Source organism: Fukomys damarensis, unplaced genomic scaffold (assembly GCF_012274545.1).
Source record: "Fukomys damarensis isolate Sample0158 unplaced genomic scaffold, DMR_v1.0_HiC HiC_scaffold_17, whole genome shotgun sequence".
Classification (NCBI taxonomy): domain Eukaryota; kingdom Metazoa; phylum Chordata; class Mammalia; order Rodentia; family Bathyergidae; genus Fukomys; species Fukomys damarensis.
Genome location: NW_022900929.1, coordinates 16,354,502 through 16,376,151, shown reverse-complemented (window position 1 = coordinate 16,376,151; position 21,650 = coordinate 16,354,502). Strand labels below are relative to the sequence as shown.

At 52.1% G+C, this 21,650-nt stretch overlaps 3 protein-coding genes across 12 annotated transcripts in view; all 3 read right to left on the bottom strand.

Moving 5' to 3' along the window:
* Srrt (serrate, RNA effector molecule) overlaps positions 1 to 2,726 on the bottom strand; it is a 14,751-nt gene extending 12,025 nt beyond the window's left edge. For 3 of the 8 annotated variants that reach the window (XM_010609669.3, XM_010609701.3, XM_019205385.2), the window contains exons 1-2: positions 2,436 to 2,725; positions 2,061 to 2,226 (exon numbers count right to left, since the gene is read on the bottom strand). In XM_010609669.3, the coding sequence (XP_010607971.1) occupies positions 2,061 to 2,182 (122 nt within the window). In that variant the 5' untranslated portion in view covers positions 2,183 to 2,226; positions 2,436 to 2,725. Of the gene's footprint in view, positions 1 to 2,060; positions 2,227 to 2,344; positions 2,391 to 2,435 lie in introns of those variants that run through there. The other 5 variants (XM_010609689.3, XM_019205389.2, XM_010609694.3 and 2 more) reach the window with 3 other exon arrangements.
* Positions 2,727 to 3,873: 1,147 nt separating this feature from the next.
* Positions 3,874 to 7,818, bottom strand: Trip6 (thyroid hormone receptor interactor 6). Its single transcript, XM_010609629.2, has 9 exons — positions 7,066 to 7,818; positions 6,680 to 6,807; positions 6,431 to 6,556; positions 5,800 to 6,186; positions 5,430 to 5,523; positions 5,163 to 5,332; positions 4,572 to 4,750; positions 4,238 to 4,358; positions 3,874 to 4,135 (listed from the first exon to the last, which is right to left on the bottom strand). The coding sequence occupies exons 1-9, from the start codon at positions 7,172 to 7,174 to the stop codon at positions 4,004 to 4,006; spliced, it is 1,446 nt and encodes a 481-aa protein (XP_010607931.1). The 5' UTR covers positions 7,175 to 7,818; the 3' UTR covers positions 3,874 to 4,003.
* Positions 7,819 to 7,906: 88 nt separating this feature from the next.
* Positions 7,907 to 18,186, bottom strand: Slc12a9 (solute carrier family 12 member 9). Of its 3 annotated transcripts, none has more exons than XM_010609642.3 (14): positions 17,996 to 18,186; positions 16,898 to 17,119; positions 16,553 to 16,687; positions 15,545 to 15,676; positions 14,850 to 15,158; positions 14,245 to 14,352; positions 14,037 to 14,148; positions 13,108 to 13,265; positions 12,921 to 13,003; positions 12,560 to 12,684; positions 12,235 to 12,427; positions 11,963 to 12,137; positions 11,635 to 11,781; positions 7,907 to 8,949 (listed from the first exon to the last, which is right to left on the bottom strand). In XM_010609642.3, the coding sequence occupies exons 2-14, from the start codon at positions 17,076 to 17,078 to the stop codon at positions 8,063 to 8,065; spliced, it is 2,745 nt and encodes a 914-aa protein (XP_010607944.1). In that variant the 5' UTR covers positions 17,079 to 17,119; positions 17,996 to 18,186; the 3' UTR covers positions 7,907 to 8,062. The 3 variants fall into 3 exon arrangements, with proteins under 3 accessions (XP_010607944.1, XP_010607952.1, XP_033620753.1); XM_010609650.3 differs by having other exon boundaries at positions 18,000 to 18,186; XM_033764862.1 differs by lacking the exon at positions 17,996 to 18,186 and adding an exon at positions 17,208 to 17,226.
* Between the last annotated feature and the right edge of the window lie 3,464 nt (positions 18,187 to 21,650).

The window sequence follows — 21,650 nt, the reverse complement described above, 5'->3', positions numbered from 1 at the left end:
TTTTTTTGGTACCGGGGATCAAACTCAAGTCCTTGCGCTTGCAAGGCAGGCCACCGAATCGCTGAGCTAAATCCCCGGCCCTGAAAACTTTTTATTACCCTATCAAAGATAGTAAAACTGGCTTTTTTTGTTTTGTTGTTTCAACTCTGGTGCCATTTTCTTGATTTTGTGCTAAGGCATCAGAAGTTTTACCCACCAGTTCAAAAGCACTGTTGCTAAAAAACATCTACTTCTGGGCTGGGGATTTAGCTCAGCGGTTCAGTGGCCTGCCTTGCAAGCACAAGGACCTGAGTTCAATCCTCGGTACTCAAAAAAACAAAAACAAAAAAAAATCTACTTCTTAGTTTACCTTAAAATCAATTTTACCCTCACAGACCCCTAGGGTCTGCAGACAAGCTCTGAACCACCAAACAAAGATGTGTTCTTGTCTGCAGTGTCCTGTCTACAACCTTAAATATTCACAACACCCAGGCTGGGTATTTAGCTCAGTGGTTCCAGCACCTGCCTCACAAATGCAAGGACCCAAGTCCGATCCAAAAAAAAAAAGTACCAAAAAAAAAAGATATTCACAACATCCAAGTCCAGGAAATTCCCACTCATCTTTCCAAGCCAGTTTAGTGTCACTTTTCTGCAACTCTCCCTAACAGCCCACCTCCAGTAAGCACTACTCTCCTGCCTTCAACACTGACTCCCCCAACACCTACCATCTTTACCATCTCTTGCACATATGCATTTGTAGCATGGACCTAAGGCCATTTTGGCCCCTATGCCAAGCCCCACAGTAGAAACTTCTAAAGGAAGTAACCACATCCTACCTTACCTAGAATTCAGAAAAGCATCTTTTGAGTTTCTTCCTTAGAAAATACCAAAGAAAACAAAGTTCTACAAAGCCTCCACCATTAGGGGATGCACTGATTGGCAGACTGATCAACTTGCTAAACTCATGTTTTCCAACTATAATGGACAAACAGATTTTTATCACAAAAAGTCAATTCAAACTCTCAAGAAAATGTTTCTAAATTGAGACACTGCCATTAACTCACTGAAAATGTGTCTGGGTATTTTTGTTCATTGACAATTATGTTGCCCAGGCTGATTTGGAATTTGAGATCCTCTTGCCTCAAGCCTACCAAGTAGTTGGAATTACAGTTGTGCACCAAGGGCTGGCTCTGAATAGGTATTTTTGATACTCCTGCACACCCTGTGATCCCAGCACTCAGGAGACTGAGGCAGGAGGACCACAAGTTTGAGGACAACTTGGGCTACATAGCAAATTCAAGGCCAGCCTGGACTACCTAGACAGACTGTCTCAAAAAACCAAAAAGAAAAAAAAAATGACAACTTAGAAAACTAAACAAGAATTGATTCAAACTTAATCAATTAACTATGGCACTACCCAAAGAACTTTCAGAGATTTTTTGAAAAATAATTATAAGAAATATAATCATAGCCAGTTGTAATTGTACACATCTGTTAATCCCAGCCTTTGGAAGGCTGAGGGAAGAGGATCATGTGATTTCAAGGCCGGCCTGGTCTACACAGTGAGTTCAAGACCAGCCTGAACTACATAGACTGCCTCAAAAAAAACAAAACAAAAATAAAGGGCCATGGATTTAGTTCAGTATGCCATGCCTGTCTAGCAAGCCCAAGGTCCTGAGTTCAATCCCTCGTACCAGAAAAAAAAAAAAAATTGTAAAAAGAAATATAATCCTATTTTTCAGGAAATCAGTATTACAACCTCTTCAGTCTGGTCAATTCTGTATTACAGATTTTTCTGAACCACCCTTTTTAAGGTATAATTTCCAACGAATTAGACACCCACTTTTGGTCCTTATAGTAAGTAGTGCTTTTTCACACACAAACTCTGAGCACTATTGCCATGCTCCTGAGAACCTGTCAAAAATTAAGCCATATCTAGTTCTTTGGCCAAGAGCAAGGAGGCAGAACCACAAAAAAGGGTCCAAGGAGGCTTTTGAGTACAGTTCATCCTAATAAAACTGTAAGGCAAAAAAGCATTTGACTGTAAAATGGAACGGAATGAAACAGAAAGACAAAATTACCGGTCATTCCAATCATCCCCTCGCCTTCTTTCATCTCTTTCTCGAGAACGGTCATAGTCGCTGCGCTCTCTTCTAAACTTGTCCCTGCGCCGTCGATCGTACTCGTCATCGCTGTCACCCATGGCGCGGTCCGAGGAGGCCTGATAGCCGGGGAGGGGTGGGCAGGCTGTTGGACAAGGACGAGGTGAGAGACGGTCCCGCAGAGACAGCACGCCCGCCTCCCTCCCACCAAGGCGAGCCTTCTGCAGCCCCAGCCATCTCAAGCAGAGCTTCGACACTTTCACTCGTCCCAAAGATCTCCCCTGCCTCGACCGAGACCCTGGGCAAGGGTCCTGTCCCTGAAGCCCTGCCCACCTCCCATTGCCCCTCCCCCACCTGCAAGAGGCCGCAGCCGTTAGTCGCGAGCGCGGGCGGGCTTGCTTTCCGGGCGACCCGGACGCGCGAGAGGAAGACGCGGGGCTCTCAGCTAAGGGACCAAAGCGGGGGAAGAGGATGGGACAACCGAGAATGAAGGGTCGCGCGCCACTCACGCGCGCCCCTAACACTAGCCAAACAGGGGCCCTAATCACAAACGATGCCCCGCACGTCGCGAGCTGGAAATAAAGCAAAGAAGACAGGGCGGAATGAACAAGGGGATGATGGGAAGGGGCGGAGACACAACTATCGCGCGCTTTACAGAACGAGAACTGTGCGAGGAAGAGAAACTACGGAAGCCTGGCTGAACCATCCGGAACCTCTGGAGCCCGGCGGCCCTTCGGGGCACCAAGGGAGCGCGTACCCGGGCTCGGATAGTGGGCTAGCGCACCTCCAAATGCTTCCCGGGCCTGAGCTACTTCTCATCCAGAGGTTTTCCTCCGTGGACCCTATGCTCAGGGCTCCGTCTGACCTCTCGGAAATGGTTTTGCCCTCTCCGCTTGCAGAGCATGGGCTTGGGGAGCGCCAGCGTTTGGGAAATAGAAGATAGAAGCAACCATTTTAAAGCATCTGCTCCCACCATTTTCTGCTCCCACCAGAGAACTAGGCTCTATTGGTGTCTCTGTATGCGTACCGTTTGTTCCTGCTCTTTTTGGACAGACGCACCGTGTCTTCATGCACGCCGTGCAAATCTGTCTTAACCCCAGTATTTTGGTGGCACTCGCTGTAGGTTACAGTCCTGAGCAGCATGGGGAGCTGGCCTGCCCCAGTTTAATGCACCACCACTCCTGGGAATGAGGATAACACCAAGTCTCTTTACAAAGAATTAAATCTTGAGGCTTGATGGGAAATGCTGCCTCCCTGGAGCATGATGCAGCCTTTTCCGGGCACTGGTTAAGGGTTGTCTTTACAACAAATTAGTATATAAAAAAGTATTACAGGCTGGGCATGGTGGTGCACGCCTGTAATCCCAGCCCTGGGGAAGCTGAGGCAGGAGGATCGCTGTGAGTTTGAGACCACCCTGGGGTACACAGTGAGTTCCAGAGCAGTCTGAACTACATAGTGAGACCCTGTCTCAACTACCCCCCCAAAAAGTATTACAAAATCTGGGTGTAGCTCAGAGGTAGAACTTGAGCTTCCCTAGCATGTATCAGACCCTCTATTTAATCCCCAGCACAAAAACACCACCAAAAAAAAAAAAAAAAAAAAAAAAAAAAAAAAAAAAAAACCAGCTAAGAATACCCAGATTCTGATCTGTCCAACATTTGAGAACCATGGAATTTGGGAAGTCCCATCTCAGCTCTGGCATTCTCAAGTGTAAAATAAGTAGGGACAACAATCATGCTTGTAATTGGACTTCTGGGAGACCAGGTGAGACAGTAGACTTGACAGTGTTTTGTAAACTCTTGAGGGATTATTATTTCATGATTGGAGACAAGAAACAGCATTTGGTGAGAAAGTTGTAAAGGCAGATATCAGGGAAGGTGATGGATGGGGACTGAGATTACAGCAGGTGCTTCTAAGAAGACTCAGCAGTCGGTGGTGACAGTGGCTGAGAGCTCCTGGATGCGCCAGGCACTGCAGGCTTTGCACAAGATGTGTCCATCCAGTGGGTAGCAGCCCTGACACTCGCCCTCCGAGGACAGCAACAGCCCACATTCCTGTTGGCAGGCACAACAGCTTTCCATCAGCCCAGTCCCCCAAGTCTCTTTCCCTTGCTGCCCCCCACCCAGAGCCCTTTGCTGTTTCCCAGGCCCCTTTACCTCACACTTGTAACAGCCAATGTGAAAACTGCGATCCAGAGCAACAATTCTCACAGTCTCCTCCTGACCTGGCTCAGGCATGATGGCCCCACCACACACTGAGCACCGTGGGGCAAACTTCCTGTGGTGGAAGAGAACCAAGGAGGCTGTCAGGACCTAGGCTTACAACCAGAGAAATGGGATGCAGGAGACCACAGGAGGTACCAAAGTATGCTCCTGGTTCTTGGGGAAAAGAGTAGTAACAAAAAGAAGAGAGGGCCAGGGATTTAAACACGGGAAGGGCTAGAGGATAGAGAGGTCAGGCGTTCTGAAGCAGCCAGGCCCCCAGCCTGACCTGTGGAAGTCCTCAATGCAGTGGATCTGGCTGGTAGCATCCACAGTGAAGGGGATACCATCCAGGCCGCGGTGGCATACCACGCAGGTGAAGCAACCAGGGTGGTAGGCCTTCCCCATAGCCCGCAGTATCCGGTCCAGGATGGGTTGGGAGCACGTGGAGCATTTCTCCAGGGTGGCCTGTTAGGCAAGAGGGCACAAAGGTTAGAGGAAGCCACACCAGCCATCCATGTGTAGCTTCTGCATATGATTCAGTAAAAAGCAGACTTGGCACTGCAGCTTCCTAGACAATGAATTTCACCTTTCTGAGCATCCACATCCTATAAAATGAATCAGTAGAGTAATCTTTGCCTCATGGGGTTATTGTGGGAATGTCACACATTCCCTTAACTCTTAGAAAGCCATCCACTTAGACTGTTATTCTTCACCTACAACAGCCAGTACTTGGCCACTTAATTTCTCCCTATTTTGCACATCAGTTTAAGTCCCCAGCTTCAAGTTGCATCCCCCTTTTGGGCTTGAATAACAAGTCCCCCATGGGAGCCCTCTGTGTCCTGCTGGTGACTCCAGCTTCCCAGCCCCAGCTACTCACCACGTAGCAGCTCTCACAATAGGCCCTCCTCTCCACAGCGTAGAAATGCTGGCCCCGGAGCTGGGCCCGGCATGTGGAACACACGAAGCAGCCAACATGGAAGACACGGTCAAGGGCCACAACTCCAGACCCATCCCCTACCACATCTTCTCCACAGCCACCACATCGGCCTGGGGACAGGAGATGGATAGGATCAATCTATACAGACCTAGGGCACCCAATCTGCTTCCCCTCCCCATTCTCATCCAACCCACTGAATCAGCTCACCAAAGTACTCCCCAGTGGGCAGGTGGTTCATGTCGTGTACCAACTTCTTAGTCAGTCTCTCCAGTTCTTCCTCTGGAGGCTGGCTCAGGGGAACCTGCAGGTCGGAATCATGGTAGTTTGGTGTTACTTCTCTCTAGCTCCAAATGCTATAAAAATCCTTGAAAGTACCAGGCAACCACCCAGAAAGCTCATCTAAGAACATCTCTGTCCAAGAGCCAGTAGGCAGCTCTAGCCCCTCCCCTCTGGACATCCTAACCCTTGACTCTAACTCTGCTTCACACCAGGAGCTTAAATAACCCCTCCAGCAGCCACCCCACCTGATCAGTGTCCACTTGTCGGAAGACCCCAAACCCCAATGCCCCAGGCTTACCTGGGGTCCATGCCCACCTCCTCTTCCTCCTCCTGCAGGGACAGGAACCCTTGCTGCCTCTTCTTTACCCCCTGGCCCTGGCTCACGGGGGCTCCGATAGCCAGCTCCCCAGACTTCTCCTTGGCCTGGGAGAGGAAAGTGGGGGCCTGGGAGAGGCCCTGAGGCTTGAGAGGCCCCCCGCCTGGGTGGCCCACAGCTTCGCACTGGCTGGGCCACCTTTACTTGCACAGGAAAGGCAGGGCCAGCTGGGGTGCTGGCAGTAGCATAGGAGGCTGGAGTGGGGCCTCCATAGGGGGATGCTGGGAGCAACAGGGGTGGAACACCCCCTCCTCCGTTGGGCTTCAGGGAGCCTGGGCAATAGGCAGGTATCTGAGGGGGCTCATAAGCCTGAGAAGAGAAGCACAGAGACAGTGAGCAGGGCCCACTCCACCTCCCACATGTGTGCAAGTCCATGCCACGTGCAGGCCCCAGGGAAGCACCGGATTTTGGCAAGGTCCAACCCTCCAGCAAGCTTCTGTTCCCTAATGCTGGTGTGGTCACCCCTCACAGAGAAAGCAAGTGGAGATGGAGGGTGGGTTGGGACGGAGAATACAGAGAGGAAGAGGGTAAGAAGGACAGGACAGGCGGTCACCTGTCGGTCTGGTCGCTGTGGAGCATGACCACGACCCCCATCCAGCTCAGCCAGCATGCTGGTCAGCGAATCTATCTCAGCATCCAGACTTGCTGGGCGCAGGCACCCCTGGTCTGGAGGGAGCCCCTGGGGATGGAGCGGAATCAGGAAGCAAACAGATCACGATGTCTCCTCTCCTCTCTAGCCCTGGGTCCTGCACACCTTTGGCTCTAGGGTGCCCCACATCCCATCCCAAATCGCAATTCTCACCTGTGAACACTGGGGTGGTCCATGGGACCCCACCCAGGCTGGCCCCCGATCCTCTGGTCCCCCTGGGGGTTGGTAACACTGCTCAGATGGAAGGGGACAAAAATTGACCCTAGGATGGGGCTGGAGTGCTGAGGAGAGAATAAAGACCAAAGGTGTAGATGGAGAAGAGGGGGTGCCCTCCTAGAGCCGCCCTCTGTCCCACTCCCCTCCAGTGCACCTGGGAACCAGGGAGTGGGACACCAGGGCTGTAGGCACTACTGCCGTGATCCCAGCCAGCCTGGGTAAGGGGCAGCAGGAAGCAGGCCGGCAGGGGCAGGAGACAGAGGACAGAGGTGAGCGCGGAGACTGCTGGTTCCTTCGCCAATGAGGTGGGGGGGCTACCTTACCTGCTCCGTGGGCTGGTGGTGGCCCTGGGACACCTCGGGAGAGTAGTCTCCCCTGAGGGGCTCTGGCGGGCTCCGGCTGCTTCGGGGGGAGCCAGGTGGGACCCGACATGGCCTGGAACGGGAGGACTCCAGACAGCAGTCAGGGCCCTATCGAGTCCCGGCCTCTGGCCTTGACTCCCTCCCCCACTTCGGCTCCAGATCTCGTTTGGGACTCCAGGAAAGAAACTTTTTCTAGTTTTTTTTCCCTTCCTCCCCAATTTTGGGGACAGCCACGCCCCCGGTGACGTCACCGCATTCCTGGGGGAGGGTCACGTGGCCCCCTAGGCCCTAATCTACAGTCCCTCCCTGAGTCTGCCCCCTCCTGTAGGGAGGTTGAGGGGGGATACATCTGGGAGGGAGGAGCTGTGGGCTGGTCGGGGTTGGAGGCACAGTCCCCAGTAGTCTCCAGGTCCCAGGATTCCCCCAGGCCTGGCGCCCCAATCCTGCACGTGGCAGCCTCCCTGCCAGAGGCTCCTGGTCCCCACCCCCGTGCAGGCCTCTCCCTGCCACCCGCCTCCCTCTCACCTAGCAGCCAGCAGTAGTCGAGCCAGATTGTAGTGTTTTCCTGTTTTATTCACAGTCAGCAGAATTAGAAAAATAAAACAAAACCATCACCCCCCAAGGGAGGGGCCTGTGCATCTGTGGCAAAGATGGGGGCACTGAGGTAGCCTAGAGTCGTAGAGGAGACCAGCCCCTCCCGTCAAGGCACCAGTGAAGTGAGGCCGACAGGGGAAAGGGCTTCCAATACCGTCTTCTGCAGGCAGTGGGGACAGTTGCCCAGCATGAGTGCCCTGAGCCCTTCCCCCACAAGACCCCTTAAAGGTCAATGCCCCTGCCCAGGGTCCCCTTACAATGTCCTCCTGGCTCCACATGGCAAGGACAGGACCAAGAGGGAGTGGATGGTTCATTAATCAGAATGAGTCTGGGCCCTCCCTAGCCATTCAAGGAAGAATGAAACTCAGAGGTCAGTGCAGGTGACAGGGGTGATACCATGAATGAGCAGCGTGGGGCCCAGGTCCCGGCTCAGAGTCTCCAGCAGTGCCAGGTAGCGGGGATAGCGGGCAGGATCGGCAGGCGGCCGGGGCAGGTAGAGGAAGGTGAGGGCCGTGGTGGGTCCCTCATCTCCATCTCTAGCCTCAGGGCCCCCAGGTCCTCCCCCGGTGCCTCGTCCCTGCTGTGCCCGCACGAGGGCATTGGCACTGCAGGCCAGAGCCCCTGCCTCGGCATCACCAAGCCCTCCGTTCACAAAGTCCCCTTCCTCCTCCTCCGGCTCCCCAGCCCCAGCACCCTCACCCCACACCACCTCCTGCACCTCAGCCCGGATCCTCAGTTGGCTCAACAGTGCCCGAAGCCGCCCCTCAGCAGCCCCAGGTGCCTCTTGAGGCCCCAAGCACAGGAAGATCCGTAGCCGGGCACTGTGCCAGGCAGGCACCATGCCTAGGATGGTTGCCATCTGTAGCAGGAAGAGACCACAGACATCCACATAGCCGGGCCCACCCCGGGGCCTCAGCAGGTTGAGGGGCCACACATCCACGTGATGCAATTGCGAGGTGCTTCCAGACCCCCGGCTCAGCCTCTCTGGGGGCAGAGCCCCACAGGCCCGGGCCAGAACCACATTCTTGTTCATCTTGAGGGCATCTGCCATGGTGGCCACGTAGTCCTGGGGACTAAGTGCCCGGGGGCTTCCAGGAGCTCTGGGTGGGGGGAACAGGGTGCTCAGAGCTGGGGATCTGCCCTCCTGAGTGCCATCCACAGGCTCCATGAAAGCTGGGTCTGTCAGGAAATGGTCCTGCGGTGGGGCGTCATCGTAGAAACCCAGGACCAATGTGTTGGGCTTCATACCACCTGGGGGCAGAGAGAGGATTCAGGCTGCATTTACACCACTCACCCTCACTGGGTCTATGTCAGCCCCAAGGAATGACATCCCCACTGTGCTGGGGGGAGCTTATGGTGTCATCACATGTTTGCATGACTTTGTTTTCTTAAACACTTTCACATGCGTTTATTTGACTATCTCCATGATGCATCTCCTTCACTTAAATAGGCAAAATTCACATTATGATTCTTTTAACTAATGAGCAATTGCAATCCTTGGAGAGTGGGTTGCTATCTACCACAAACTTTAAATAGCAATTTTTTTGTTTTGTTTGCAACAGTGGGGATTAAACCCAGAGCCTTCCCACTGAGTTACTTTTGCTGCTTTTTATTTTTCCCTCACCAAGTCGTCACATTGCCCAGGCTGGGTTCAACTTGAGCTCCCCTTGCCTCGGCCTCCCAGACTGCTGAGAATACAGGTGTGCACCATTGTGCCAAGTTAGCACAACTATTCCATAATGGAAAATGTGGCTTTAACTCTGACAGGCAAACCAGAGGCTGTGAACAAACTCCCAAGTTCAACCATGAGGGAAATGGCAACACAGACCCCGCTGGGGGAGGCTGAGAAAACAGTCTGTTTCTACTACGGCAGAGCCCTGAGGATGGTATCCACAGTCAGGTCCCTGAGATGCAACATTGAAGATCCCCATGCTTGCCAAGGGCCACATCCTGTAGACAACACTTTGTATTTTACCTCTTATGAACTGTGAAGCAATGCTATGAGATAAATGTTATTTATTTTCTTCTTTTACAGATAAGCAGCCTGAGGCCCCACGCAGTGAAGTCACTGGCCCAAAGCCTCCTGACTGGCAGGTCCTAGCAGAGAGCACATCCCGCCCACCCAAAGAGGACATTCTCTTGGCTACTAAGCTGGGAATGGACCAACTTCAACATCCCAAGTCCCTGACCACAACATCTGATTTTTAATTTTTTTTTTTTTTGTACTGGTGATCAAACTCAGGACCTTGTGCTTGCACTTGCAAGGCAGGTGGTGGAACCACTGAGCTAAATCCCTGGCCCAGATTTTTTATTTTTGAACTACCAGTGTGAACCAGATGTGGTAGCACACACATGTAATCTCAGCACTCTCAAAAGCTGAGGCAGGAGGACTGCAAATTCAAGCTTAGCCTGGGCAATTCAGCAAGATCCTGTCTCAAAAATTTTAGGCCCTGGGTTCAATCCCCAGTAGGAAGAGAAGAAGAAAAAGAAAAGCATCGACAACATGGGATCAGGTAATTCCTCCTTCCTTTCGAAGAGATTGAGTTTACAGTGAAACTCAGAGACCTCTTTTTTTTTTGGCACCAGGGATTGAACTCAGAACCTTGGGCTCTCAAGGCAGGTGGTGGCACCACTGAGCTAAATCCCCAGCCCGAGGAGACCTTTTAAGAAACATGAAACTGGAAAAAAAGAATTATGAAACTGGGCTGGGGAATTAGCTCAGTGGTGCCACCACTAGCCTTGCAAGCACAAGGTCCCGAGTTCAATCCCTGGTACCAAAAAAAAAAAAAAAAAAAAAGAATCATGAAACTGAGGTTCAAAATTTAAGCACAGTTCAACCCCAGGAATTTACTAGGCAGAAAAAATTCTTTCTCTTTTGCTATAATCACCTTCCATAGGATACATTTCCTCAACACAGTGATCTTTGTGCACAAAGGGGAGGAGGGCTGAAAAGGCCAGGTCCTCAAACACTCCAGGGGCTGACGGGACTCAATAATGCCAATCAAGCTCCCAGCAGGCCAGATTCAACAAGCCCACCTGCTCCAAACATTTTGCAGGATTCAGATTCACACTGAGCAGGGCAATGTCCAATTCGGTTGAACTTTAGCCAACAGGAGGAGGGGGTGAGCAGATACTGTCCTGGGGCTAAACAAGGAGGAAGAAGCTGTGAGTGGACACGGTGGAGCCTGGGGCCAAGGCTGGAGGCTCCAGTGCTGAGAGTCACAAACCTTGAAATGTCCCCCTCCATTCAAAAGTGTCAGCTCCACAAGAGCCAGTAGCGCATTCCTGTAATCCCAGTTCTCTAGAAGACCGAGGCAGGAGGATCCCAAGTTCAAGCCCAGGCTGGGCTTCTTAGTGACTTAGTAAGATCCCTTTCGCAAAACTAAAAAATAATAAAAGGGCTAAACTATACCTCAGTGCAAAAACCCTGAGTTCAATCCTCAGTATCACAAAAAGAAAAACAAAAAAGTGTCAGCCCCATATACCCTCCAGCACCCTTTGTGGTGTCAGCGACCACGTTAGGTCCCTCCTATAGCTGAAGCCTTCTCAGACCTGGCTGAGTTACCATCTCTTCACAAAACCTTTTGCTGGCCACATCAGTGCCTAGCTTTTTCTAAACTGGTGGTGAGAAACCATGTGCTTTGATGGGGCAGTCCAAGATGCAAATAATTCTCCCTTTGTCCCTAGAAAGAGACTCTCAAGACAGTTTTTTGGTTCAGGAGGAAAAAAAAAGAAAAGAAAAGAACACAACAACATCATTCCATGTCTAGTCCTCCAGATCTCTATAGACCTTATCACATGCTCTCTGTGGCTGTTATCTTTGAGCTCTGTCTTATCTGTACTATATTCTGCAGTTAGCTATCTGTGGTTTATTCTCTAGGGGAAGGGAGTGGAGATTTAAAGGGGCCAAGGAGTGGGCCAAATGAAGAAGCTCACCTAGGCCCGAGATCCGCAGCAGATGCTGAGCCCCTTGGCGCACAGAAGGCGACAGTGTGAGGTCCACAAAGGCCTTCACTTGGGCCCGGTCCACCAGACTTAGCCACGCCCCATACTGCGGCTGCACAGGGTCTGAGGGCAGCGCGTCTGTAGAGAAGGCAAGGAAAGAAAGCAGCCACTGTGGGCCAAGCTCACTTACTCCTTCCTAGAGTCCAGATCCCACATGGGTCGGAGCAGGGTCATGGCTGGCTAGAGTGTCTTCTCAAAAGAAGAAGGCCTATGTAGATGGAGACCAGGAAGGGTGGAAGCAAGTAGGAGGACAACTCACCAAGGTCTCCCAGGGTGACGTGGCCCAGTACATACAGCCCCCCTTTCTTGAGCTGGTTGGCCAAGCGCAGCAGAGGAAGGGCGCCCCGGGGGTTCCCCACCAGGAGCAGCAGCTGAGGCCGCCAGAACTTCACGTGATCCTTCCGGACATCCAGCCGGAGCAGGTACTTACGTACCTGGGGATGGGAAGGAGGTGGTGGGGAAGGAGGGCTTGTGTGAGTGAGGGACTTTTCCAGACTGCCCCCCGTCTGCCCTTTCCAAAAGCCCCCCAACCTGGTGGAAGAGCAAGGCCTGGCTGACGTAGCCCCAGCTGCTGGGGCCTCCTCGTGCTGTGAGTAGGGCAGAAAGCAGGCCCATGAGGAGCAGGGAGCCCCCAGCGGCTCCGGGGCTGATGAGGAACATCATGAGCAGGCAGGAGGCCACGCCCAGCAGGCAGGTGTGCCAGGAGAACAGGGTGAAGGTGGGGCTGGAGGTGGAGAGGACGCAGGAAGGAAAGTCAGGGTGGCCCTGGCCATCTCACCCCAGCGCACCCTCCTAGGCTCATCTTTCCCTCTCCTTCCTCCTTTGCCCGGGGGACATGGGCACAATAGTGTCTCACCGGAAGTTGGGGGCTGAGGCCCATTCCAGGCTCAGGCAGGACAGATCCACTGCAGCATAAGCCACCAAGTAGAAGACAGTGACCACGGCAGCCAGTGTATTCAGCTTCCCCGCCAAGAGCACCAGCTGGGCAGAGACCAAAAGGTAGGGCATTGGACAGAGTGTACCCCAAAAAGTACCAGTGCATCCCCACAAAATACCAGTACTCATATCCCCAGAAGTCCCAATGAACTCCCAAGAAATGCTAATGCATTCCTGTGAAATGTCAACACTTCAACCTTTCCATACACATCTCCTCACCCACAACGAAGCTTGATGATCATGCTGGAAGCTAGAGGATGAGGGCAAAAGGGAAGGCTTACCTGCACAAGACCCCAAGAATACAAGACAGCACCCCAGGGGTTTCCCCCTCCAGATACAACCTTGGCTGGGGCCAAGATCACTCCTGTAAAAATACAGTCACAGCCATCCCATTAGCCTGGGTCAAACAGAGACCCAGACAGACCCAGGCAGGTGTGCTCAGAACCAGCAGGGAGCTAGAGAATTCACCAAAGAGGTCGTCCTGGGCCAGGGCATGCAGGATGCGAGAGGCACCAATGAGTGAGCTCATGGAAGCCGACAGTGATGTTGCATAGATGCCAATCAACACCAGCGGGGGCCACAGGCTGATGGCACGAAAAAACCCATAGTCTTCCTGCAGCAGGGTCCTAGGGAGGAAAACGGATAGGAAGATATGGGCATCAATCCATTGTCCACGAGCATCCTTCAGAGGTCCTGGTGAGAAAAACACTCAGGACACTGTGTGGTTAAGAGCTGGGTCCTCGCAACTGATCTCAGCCCTAATCTCAAAGATCAGAGAGATCCCACATCTTTTTTCTTTTTTTGGCTATGCCTGGGATTGAACCCAGGGCCTTTACGCTGAGCTACATACCCAGCCCTGTTTGTATTTTTGTTTACATTTTGAAACAGGTTCTTGCAAAGTCACTAAGTTGTCCACGTTGGGTCTAAACTTGCAATTCTCCTGCCTCAGCCCACCAGCGTGTTGGGACGATAGGTGTGCACCACCATGCCCATCTTGTATCTTAAATGTGCCAAGGAATGCTCTTGGTATTCATTGATCATTGTTGGTCTGCCTCAAACTTGATTACCCAGTGGTCATTCCCAATAGTACACACAGAAGCCAGATTCTTGTGCAAATATATATCACCAGAAAGCCAGCCCTAGCCCACCCCGCAAACGGCTCACAACCAATACAAGTCTGTGGCAGCTGATGGCTACAACTTCGCTATCATCACACCCAGAGGAGGCCACAGCACTGTTTCTTTCCCAAAGAGAGAAACTGTCCCCACTGCCCCTCCACCCAAATAATACAGGTACCTGCCCCCCAACCTGTGCTTCACTCAGTAAACAAAGGGCGCCAGCCTGCTGCAGTGCCTCATCCACTCCTCAACCGACTGGCTCAGCCCCTCCCCAGGCACCTGTCACAAGTGAAGCCGGAGAGAAAGAAAAGCAGGATGTAGATGAAGAAAGTGTAGGCGACTGCGATGATTGTGCCCAGAGGAATTGCCCGGCTGGGGTCCTTCAGCTCCCCTGGAGGGAGGGAAGCAGACAGAAGTCAGCCCACTTGCCATTCCACGTCCCTTGGGTAGCAGCCCACCCCAGGAGGTGTCAGGCAGGGATGCTCACCAGACATGTTGGCCCCGGCCATGATGCCTGTGCAACCATTAAAAAGGACGGCAAAGACACTGGCAAAGTTCATCATGGCCCCCGTGGTGTAGTCCTCAGCGTAGCCAGCTAAGGAAGGACAGGATGTCAGCATCCTCATAGGGATGCCTACATTTCTACCCTGCCACCCCATCCTCACATTCCACAATGCCGATCTCCCCTCTGGTGCCCTCACCAAGACCCTAGCCCTCACTGGCCCTGCACTGCCTCCTTTGTCCCCAACCCCATTCTCCTGTTCCTTCCTATGCATGTTTCCACCGCTCCAGCTCCTACCCTGCCTCTGCCCTCCCAGCCCAGTCAGTTCTCCTTCCTCTGCTTGACTCTCTCTCAGCTTTACTGTGCAACTTGTCTCCTGAGCACACCTCTTGTTCCTCCCACCAAACACAAGTTCCTCTACGGCAAGGACTCCCCACTGGCCGGAGTGCACCGCACTCTGCACGGATGTGAACTAGACTGGACTGCCCTGCAGTCTGGACCTCCTGCAGGTTACACTCCAGGGACGCTAAGGGTCCAGCCTGCACTCTTCCCCCCTCCCCTGGACCCTGGCAGCTTGGAGCCCAGCTCACCGCCCAAGTTGTCCTTCAGTGTGCTGACGTTGAAGCCAGTGAAGTGGCCGAACCGGGTTGGCAGAGAGGAGCCATTGGTGCCTGGCCGAGGAGCTAAAGGGATGTCCCTGGGCCCCACAGCCACAAAGCTGATCAACACGGAGGCCAGGGAGCCAGACACCAAAAGGAATGTAAGGAAGGAGGCACGAGCATAGAGGCCGGCTCCCAGTGTGCAGACGCCACCTACGAGGCCCAGGAGCAGGGAGCCGTAGAGCAGGTTCCAGCCGTAACCTTGGGGCAGAACCCGGAGCCCATTGGACCCCATGGCATCTGGAGAGAGGTAGGGTCAGAGTTAAAAGACCTGAGCCCAAGGAGGGGACCCACCTCCTACAATGACAGAAAGAAGGACTAGTCCCCCTCTTCGCCTGCCTACTGGCGGAGCAGCCACCTTTCCCATTTCCCATCTCAGCTTTTGCCCAGCATCTCAGTACTCCCTGGTGGGTATCAATCTTGCTCTGTCAACTCAGGGACTATTAGACTGGTCTCTCTGGGTAGATGGTAAGCTCTCCATGGGCAGGAACAATCACTGGGATGGTCACATCTCTTGCAAACGTAGCAAATATACCTTCCTGGAGAGAACTTGCCCCGTCCAAGTCTACAATCCCGGGCCCCACAATACAACAGAACTTCATGGACCAGGTAGGGAGAACACAGACCAGTCCCAAAGACGTCCAGCACAGACTCCACTAGCCCCAGCAGGGAGACGGCACAGCCGCAGACGTTAGCCAGGTAGAACATAAGGCCGATGCTGCCTCCAACCTCAGGCCCCAGGGTCCGGCTGATCATGACTAAAAGTGGAATCAGGAGTGAGCATTAAGGGAAAAGAAACTGAAATATAGCATGAGGAAGGGTCGCAGCATGCATCTGTCTCTGTAGCTGCCCAGCCAGGACAGCTCTGTTCCCAGCCACAGCAGGTATCCAGGTGCAGCCACTCCAGCCTTGTAGCTTTGCACAAGTCCCCAACCCACTCTAAACTCCAGTTTCTTCATCCGTAAAATGATAAATATCTAATCAAAAAGATAGGGGACTAGACAATGATATTAACATGTGAGACAGTAATGATCATCTTTTTAATATTTATTTTTATTTCATTTTTGTTTTTGGTTTGTTTGAGACAAGGTCTCACTAGGTAGTTGAGATTGACCTGGAACTCAACTATGTAGCCCAGGCTAGTCTCCAGCTTACAGCGATCCTCCTGCCTCAGCCTCCCAAGTGCTGGGATTACAGGCATGCACCACCACACCCAGCTTGTTTTTGTTTTTGAGACAAGGTCTCACTATACAGTCCAGGCTGGCCTTGAATTCACTATGCAGCCCAGGCTGGCCTCGAACTCACAGCAATTCTCTTGCCTCAGTAACCTGAGTGCTGGGATTATAGGTATGGGCCACCACATCCAGCTATCTTTTAAACTTTTTAAAATGAAGTCTTGCTAAAATGCTAAATTGGCCTGGGCTTAAACTTGTGACCCTACCTGCCTCAACCTCCCAGAGTGCTGGGGTTACAGGTGTGCACCACTATGCTCAGCTATTGTTGGTAAGTATTACCACCCTGGCATGGCCTTCATTAGAATTTTCCCTGCCTGGCAGATAGAGGCCACTGGCCTCTTTCCCACATTCTGGAAAAGGCAACAGCCCAGACCTCAGCCCATCCACGATGGAGGATACAGTAGGCCCCGCCTCCTCGGACAGCTCCATTGGTGGCGATGGCACAGACAGACAGGACAGTGAGGGCCAGGATGATATAAGCAACCAGTAGCATGGCCAAGGCCTGCAGCAGCCCTGCATGGCCCACCACGAACCCTGGGTGGGAGGGGCAAACTAGGTCACAGGGGCAAGCCCAGTCCCCCCTCCCTACTCCCATCTTACTAGGCAGCAGAAATCCAGGACAGAGCCTTACATGGGTCACCGAAACCTCCTCCTCCTGCTCTCTGACCCCCATCTCCTCTAGGGAACCCCCCCAGCACCATCTCAGTACTACCCCTTGGCCCAGTAAGTCCTCCCTCCACTTACCAATCCGCAGAAAGACAACTATACTGAACATAGACAGGACTGTGGGCACCACCACGCCCAGGAAGGTAGACAGCTTGCGGGCAGGCGCCCCTCCAGGACCTCCAGCTCCATTGGCTGGGAAGGCAGCCCCCTCTTCCCCCAGGAGCCGGTAGGCCAGCAAAGGCGAGCTCTCGCTGGCCATGGCTGAACACAGGGTGGGAAGCCACAAACAGGTTAGGTGGCCTGTAAAGGAGATTATGCTGAATGGATAGCAGTTCTTCACACACCAACTCCCCCCCTAAAAAAAAACATCAAAAACAAAAAAACTAACCAAGCCAGGCATGGTATCGCACGCCTGTAATCTAAGCATTCTGGAAGGCTGAGGCAGGAGGGTTGAAAGTTCAAGCCCAACTTGAACTGGGCTACTTAGCAACTTGAGGAGACCTTGTCTCAATATAAAAATAAAAATACAAATGGACTGCAGATGTAGTTTACTGCAAAGGCCCTGGGTTCATCCCCAGTACAAAAACAAACCAAAATACCTAACAAAGAAGCACACACACTCTATGGGAATTCTAAAGGGCCCATGGGCTGCAGATGGGCCCAGCCACCACCCCACAGTCATGGGCCCCCAACCTCTAGGCATGAGTATCGAGGTCTGTCCCAGTTCCTACGGGACTCTCCTTCCCGTGTCCCTGAAACTGGGGATGCACAGCTGGATAGAGATGCCCTATAGCAGCCCAGATTTCTCCAGCCTCTCCCCGCTTAACTAGTGGTACAGGAGGAAGCATAGCCCTTAAAAGGGAAGTAAGTTAGGGCAGGCTACCCTCCTCACCCACTCCTCCGGAGTCCTGACCCGCCCTTCCCAAGTCCCCCCACATAATCACCTTACTCAAAGAAACTTTCAAGTCTTCCAAAGCCTCACACCCCTAAGTGAACCATCTTCTGGCACCCTCTGTCTCACCAGATTCCACCCATCCGTAAGAGGAGCCCCCGCCACCCGCCAAACTCTACCAACATAAACAGGTCCTTCGAATTCCAAAATAGAAACCCAGGCCGGCTCACATCGAACCACACAAGGTCCCCGGGGTCCTCCAACCCACACCCAGCGGCTCCTACCCACTTGCTCCCACAGCAGGGTGCGGGGAGGCCAAGACGTCCCTCTCGCAAGCCAGGCGCACCAAGCAGCTCACTCACAACCCAGAGGGTGCGGCCGCTCGGGGTGATCCCCGCGCACAAGAGAGGACCGCTACGCGAGGGGGCGCGGGGCCGGAAAAGACAGCCGGCTGCCTGGATGCCAGGCCCGGAGCCTGCCCCCCCCGCAAGGCGTCCCATTGGTCCCTGGCGTAGTCCCCGCCCCCTGGGCGAGTCCTAGGAGGAGCCCCGCCCCTCTCTGCCCAGTCGGCGCCGGCCGGCTCCACGTGCACCTTAGGGGCTTCGCAGTTCTCCAGAAGGCCGGTGTCTCGGGCGGGGCGCAGGCCGCAGGCCTCCGACTTTACATCCCCCATTAGCCGGTGCAAACGGGCGCCCACCCCTCGGGCTAGACCCTCTCAACTCTGAGGCGCCCCCGGGAGGAGCTGTGACTTGAAGGGGGCGTGTAGTGACTGCAGACTGCTGCGCAGGATGGGCGTGGCCTACACCTGGCCCAGGTGCGTCTCCAGGATGATCGGGCGCTTCCGGAATCCTAGTTTGGCAGGGTCTCAGAGCCGGACTAGAACGTCCGCTGGGCTGGCTTTGCCCCTCATCCCCAGCGAGGACCCGCCCCTGAGGCTGCGCTCTTGGCTTCGGCCACCGGGGGGAGTCCTGGGCCGCCGATCTGGGGGAGCCACGCAGGTGCAGCCCTGGGTCGTTCTGCTTGGTCCAGTGCCTGCTTCCGTGCCTCCCTCAACGGAGATAACCGACCCTGTGAACCCAGCTGTCAAGTGGGAGCTCCTCCTCACTCTATTATTTATTCATTTGTGTCGGGGTGGATGGGGTGTGTGTTGAGGGTTGAACCAAGGCCCTTTGAACTACATCCCTTTGAACTAAACTACATCCCCGGCCCCCCTCTAGCCACTTCTTTAGAGACAGGGTCTCGTTAAGTTGCCCAGGCTGGGCTGAAAGATGAGATCCTCTTGCTTCAGCCTCCCAAGGTGCTGGGACTTACAGGTCCCATCCATAGCATCTCCTGTCATGTTTCTGCATCTGTAAAATGAGGATAACACTAGAGTCTCCCTCCTAAGTTCTATGAGAATTTATGAGATAATACATACTTTATAACAATGCCTGCATATTTAGTAAATTACTTTTTAATTTAACAGCATTGTGTTAAATATGCAAAACTATGAGGTCGGTTCTGCTACTATTTCAATTTTCAGATTATGACACTAAAACTTGGACAGAATTAATAATACATTCCTTATTTTTATTTTTACTTGAACCCCAAGGCCTAGACACTGAGCTATGCCTCCAGCTCTTTTTTATTTTTATTTTTTATTTTTTGCTATATGAGGGATTAAACTCAGGACCTTGTGCTTGCAAGGCAGGTGCGGTGCTACTGAGCTAAATTCCCAGCCCTGGCTCTTTTTATTTTGAAGTAGGATCTTACCAGATTGCCCATGGTGGACTCAAACTTGAGATCCTCCTGCCTCAGCCTCCCAGAATGCAAGGGATTTCAGGTGTATGTTACCATACCCAGCTATAACTTCTATACAGACCTTTATGGTCACACGATCATTTGAGAGTCAGGAAATGAACGCAGTTTTTCTTGCCACTGATCTGGGTCTGTAAATGCATCTGTGATATTCTTGTAGGAAAGGAAAAAACTCACCCCAGCCCAAATGTGGGTCATCCTGAGAGAGGGTCCTGAGAGCTAAGCTGTGGCATCTTCAGCAGTCATCTTTGCTGCCCATGCACATGTCATGATTTTGATGGTATCGATATACACACTGATGAGACTTCTGTGACTGATCCAAGGGTCATATCCTCCATCCTAAACAATTCTCTAGTGTTTGTGCCCTAGCCTTGTCTTTAACAATGTCTGCACCCCCTCTTCTTTCTTTCTTTTTTCTTTTTTTTTTCTTTTTTTTTTTGGTACCAGGGTTCAAACTCGGGTCCTTGAGCTTACAAAGCAGGCGGCAGAACCACTGAGCTAAATCCTGGGCCCCTCCCCTCTTCTTTCAGTTTACCTCTTCTAGTATGGCTATTAAAAAATAAAAAATAGCTAGATGTGGTGATGTATAATACCAGATCCTCAGGAGGCTAAGGCAGGAAGGTTGCAATTTTAGGCCAGCTTGGACAACTTAGCAAGACTCTGTCTCAAAATAAAAAATAAAAAGAGCTGGAGGTGTATCTCAGTGCGAGTACCACGGGAAGAAAAGAAAGATGGAAGGAAAGAATAAAGGTAGAGAAAAGGAAAGAAAGAAAAAGGAAACAATTTGTCTGAACCTAATTCCATTGGCAAGGATGACTTCCTTGAGGATTACCTCAGTTCTCTTCAGATCTGGTACAACAGGGAAGAGATCCGACTTGACTCGAAAGCAGCAAAGACACCTAAGTGTTTATGCCAACATATGAGCACAACAGGAGGGTTGGTGGACAAAAAATTACCAAGAGCAGAACCTTCTTGCTAAACCAATTTAATAAGATTCTTGCTGCAGACTGCTGGCCCAGAATGATCCATTGTGCAAGGCGAGGGATTCTCTCTAGCCTGAGCTAGACAGGCCTAGGAGGGACAGAGGGCATTGGGGCCTAGTTAAGCAAAGGGATCAGAGAAGACTAAAGTTTGGTCAAGGAGAAAGCATTGTCACACCTGGCCCCAAGAATCCTTTCTCACTGGACCCGCCCAATCCATTGATTTGACCCTCTTTCATCACATCTTCACTTCCCCCTTTATCCAGTGTACATTTCAGGATCAGTTACAACCAGTCTCTCACACAAACCCTTGTCCTCTCTTTGTCACACCTGTCTGGCAAAACCATGGCCCTGGGGGACTGGAGCTGCAGCTCAGTGGTAGAACACTGACCTAGCATGCTCACAGTGCCTCAAAAACAAAAACAAACAGAAACAGAACCCTGACAAACTTAGCCTGTCCCACACAGTTCAATGTGTTTGGAAAAAAATGCCCAAATTTGGCAGCCTGGTCAAATTTCAAGTTCATGACCATTAACCTAGTGAACCCCTAATGCCACCCAGCATTCTGCATTTTTCTTATCCATGCGCTCCTCACACCCACCAGATTCCACCCTCACCCCCCCCCATGTGCCAGTGTGGCCTCTGCCATTCCCATTCTTGGCCCACTCCTTTCCTTCCCATTTCACTGAGAAAACAGAAGCCATCAGAAGAGGCTCAATGAGCTCCTCTCCACCCAGCTGCCTGGCATCAGTGCCCACTGCTCTGCCCTCCCTCCTGTCACAGTCAACCTGCGACTTGTGTACTAGGTCCCAACTCATTGTCTTGATCTTTCCTGTTTGTTTTGTTTTGTTTTGTTTTTTGAGACACTCTTACAGTGATTCTCCTGCCTCAGCCTCCTAAGTGCTGGGATTACAGGGATACACCACCAGGCTCTGCTTGCTTTTTCTTTCATTGGCCATTCCCGTTGGTTATACAGCTATATTTTATTTCTCTTATAGAGAAATTATTCCACTCACCTAGCTAGCACTCCATTTCTTTGTTCTTTATAACAGTACTCCTTTTATGAATTGTCTAAACTAGCTGTTTCTCTTTCCTTCATTCATTCTTTTTTTCCCCCCAGTACTGGAATTGAACCAAGACTTTCACACTGAGCTAAAACCTA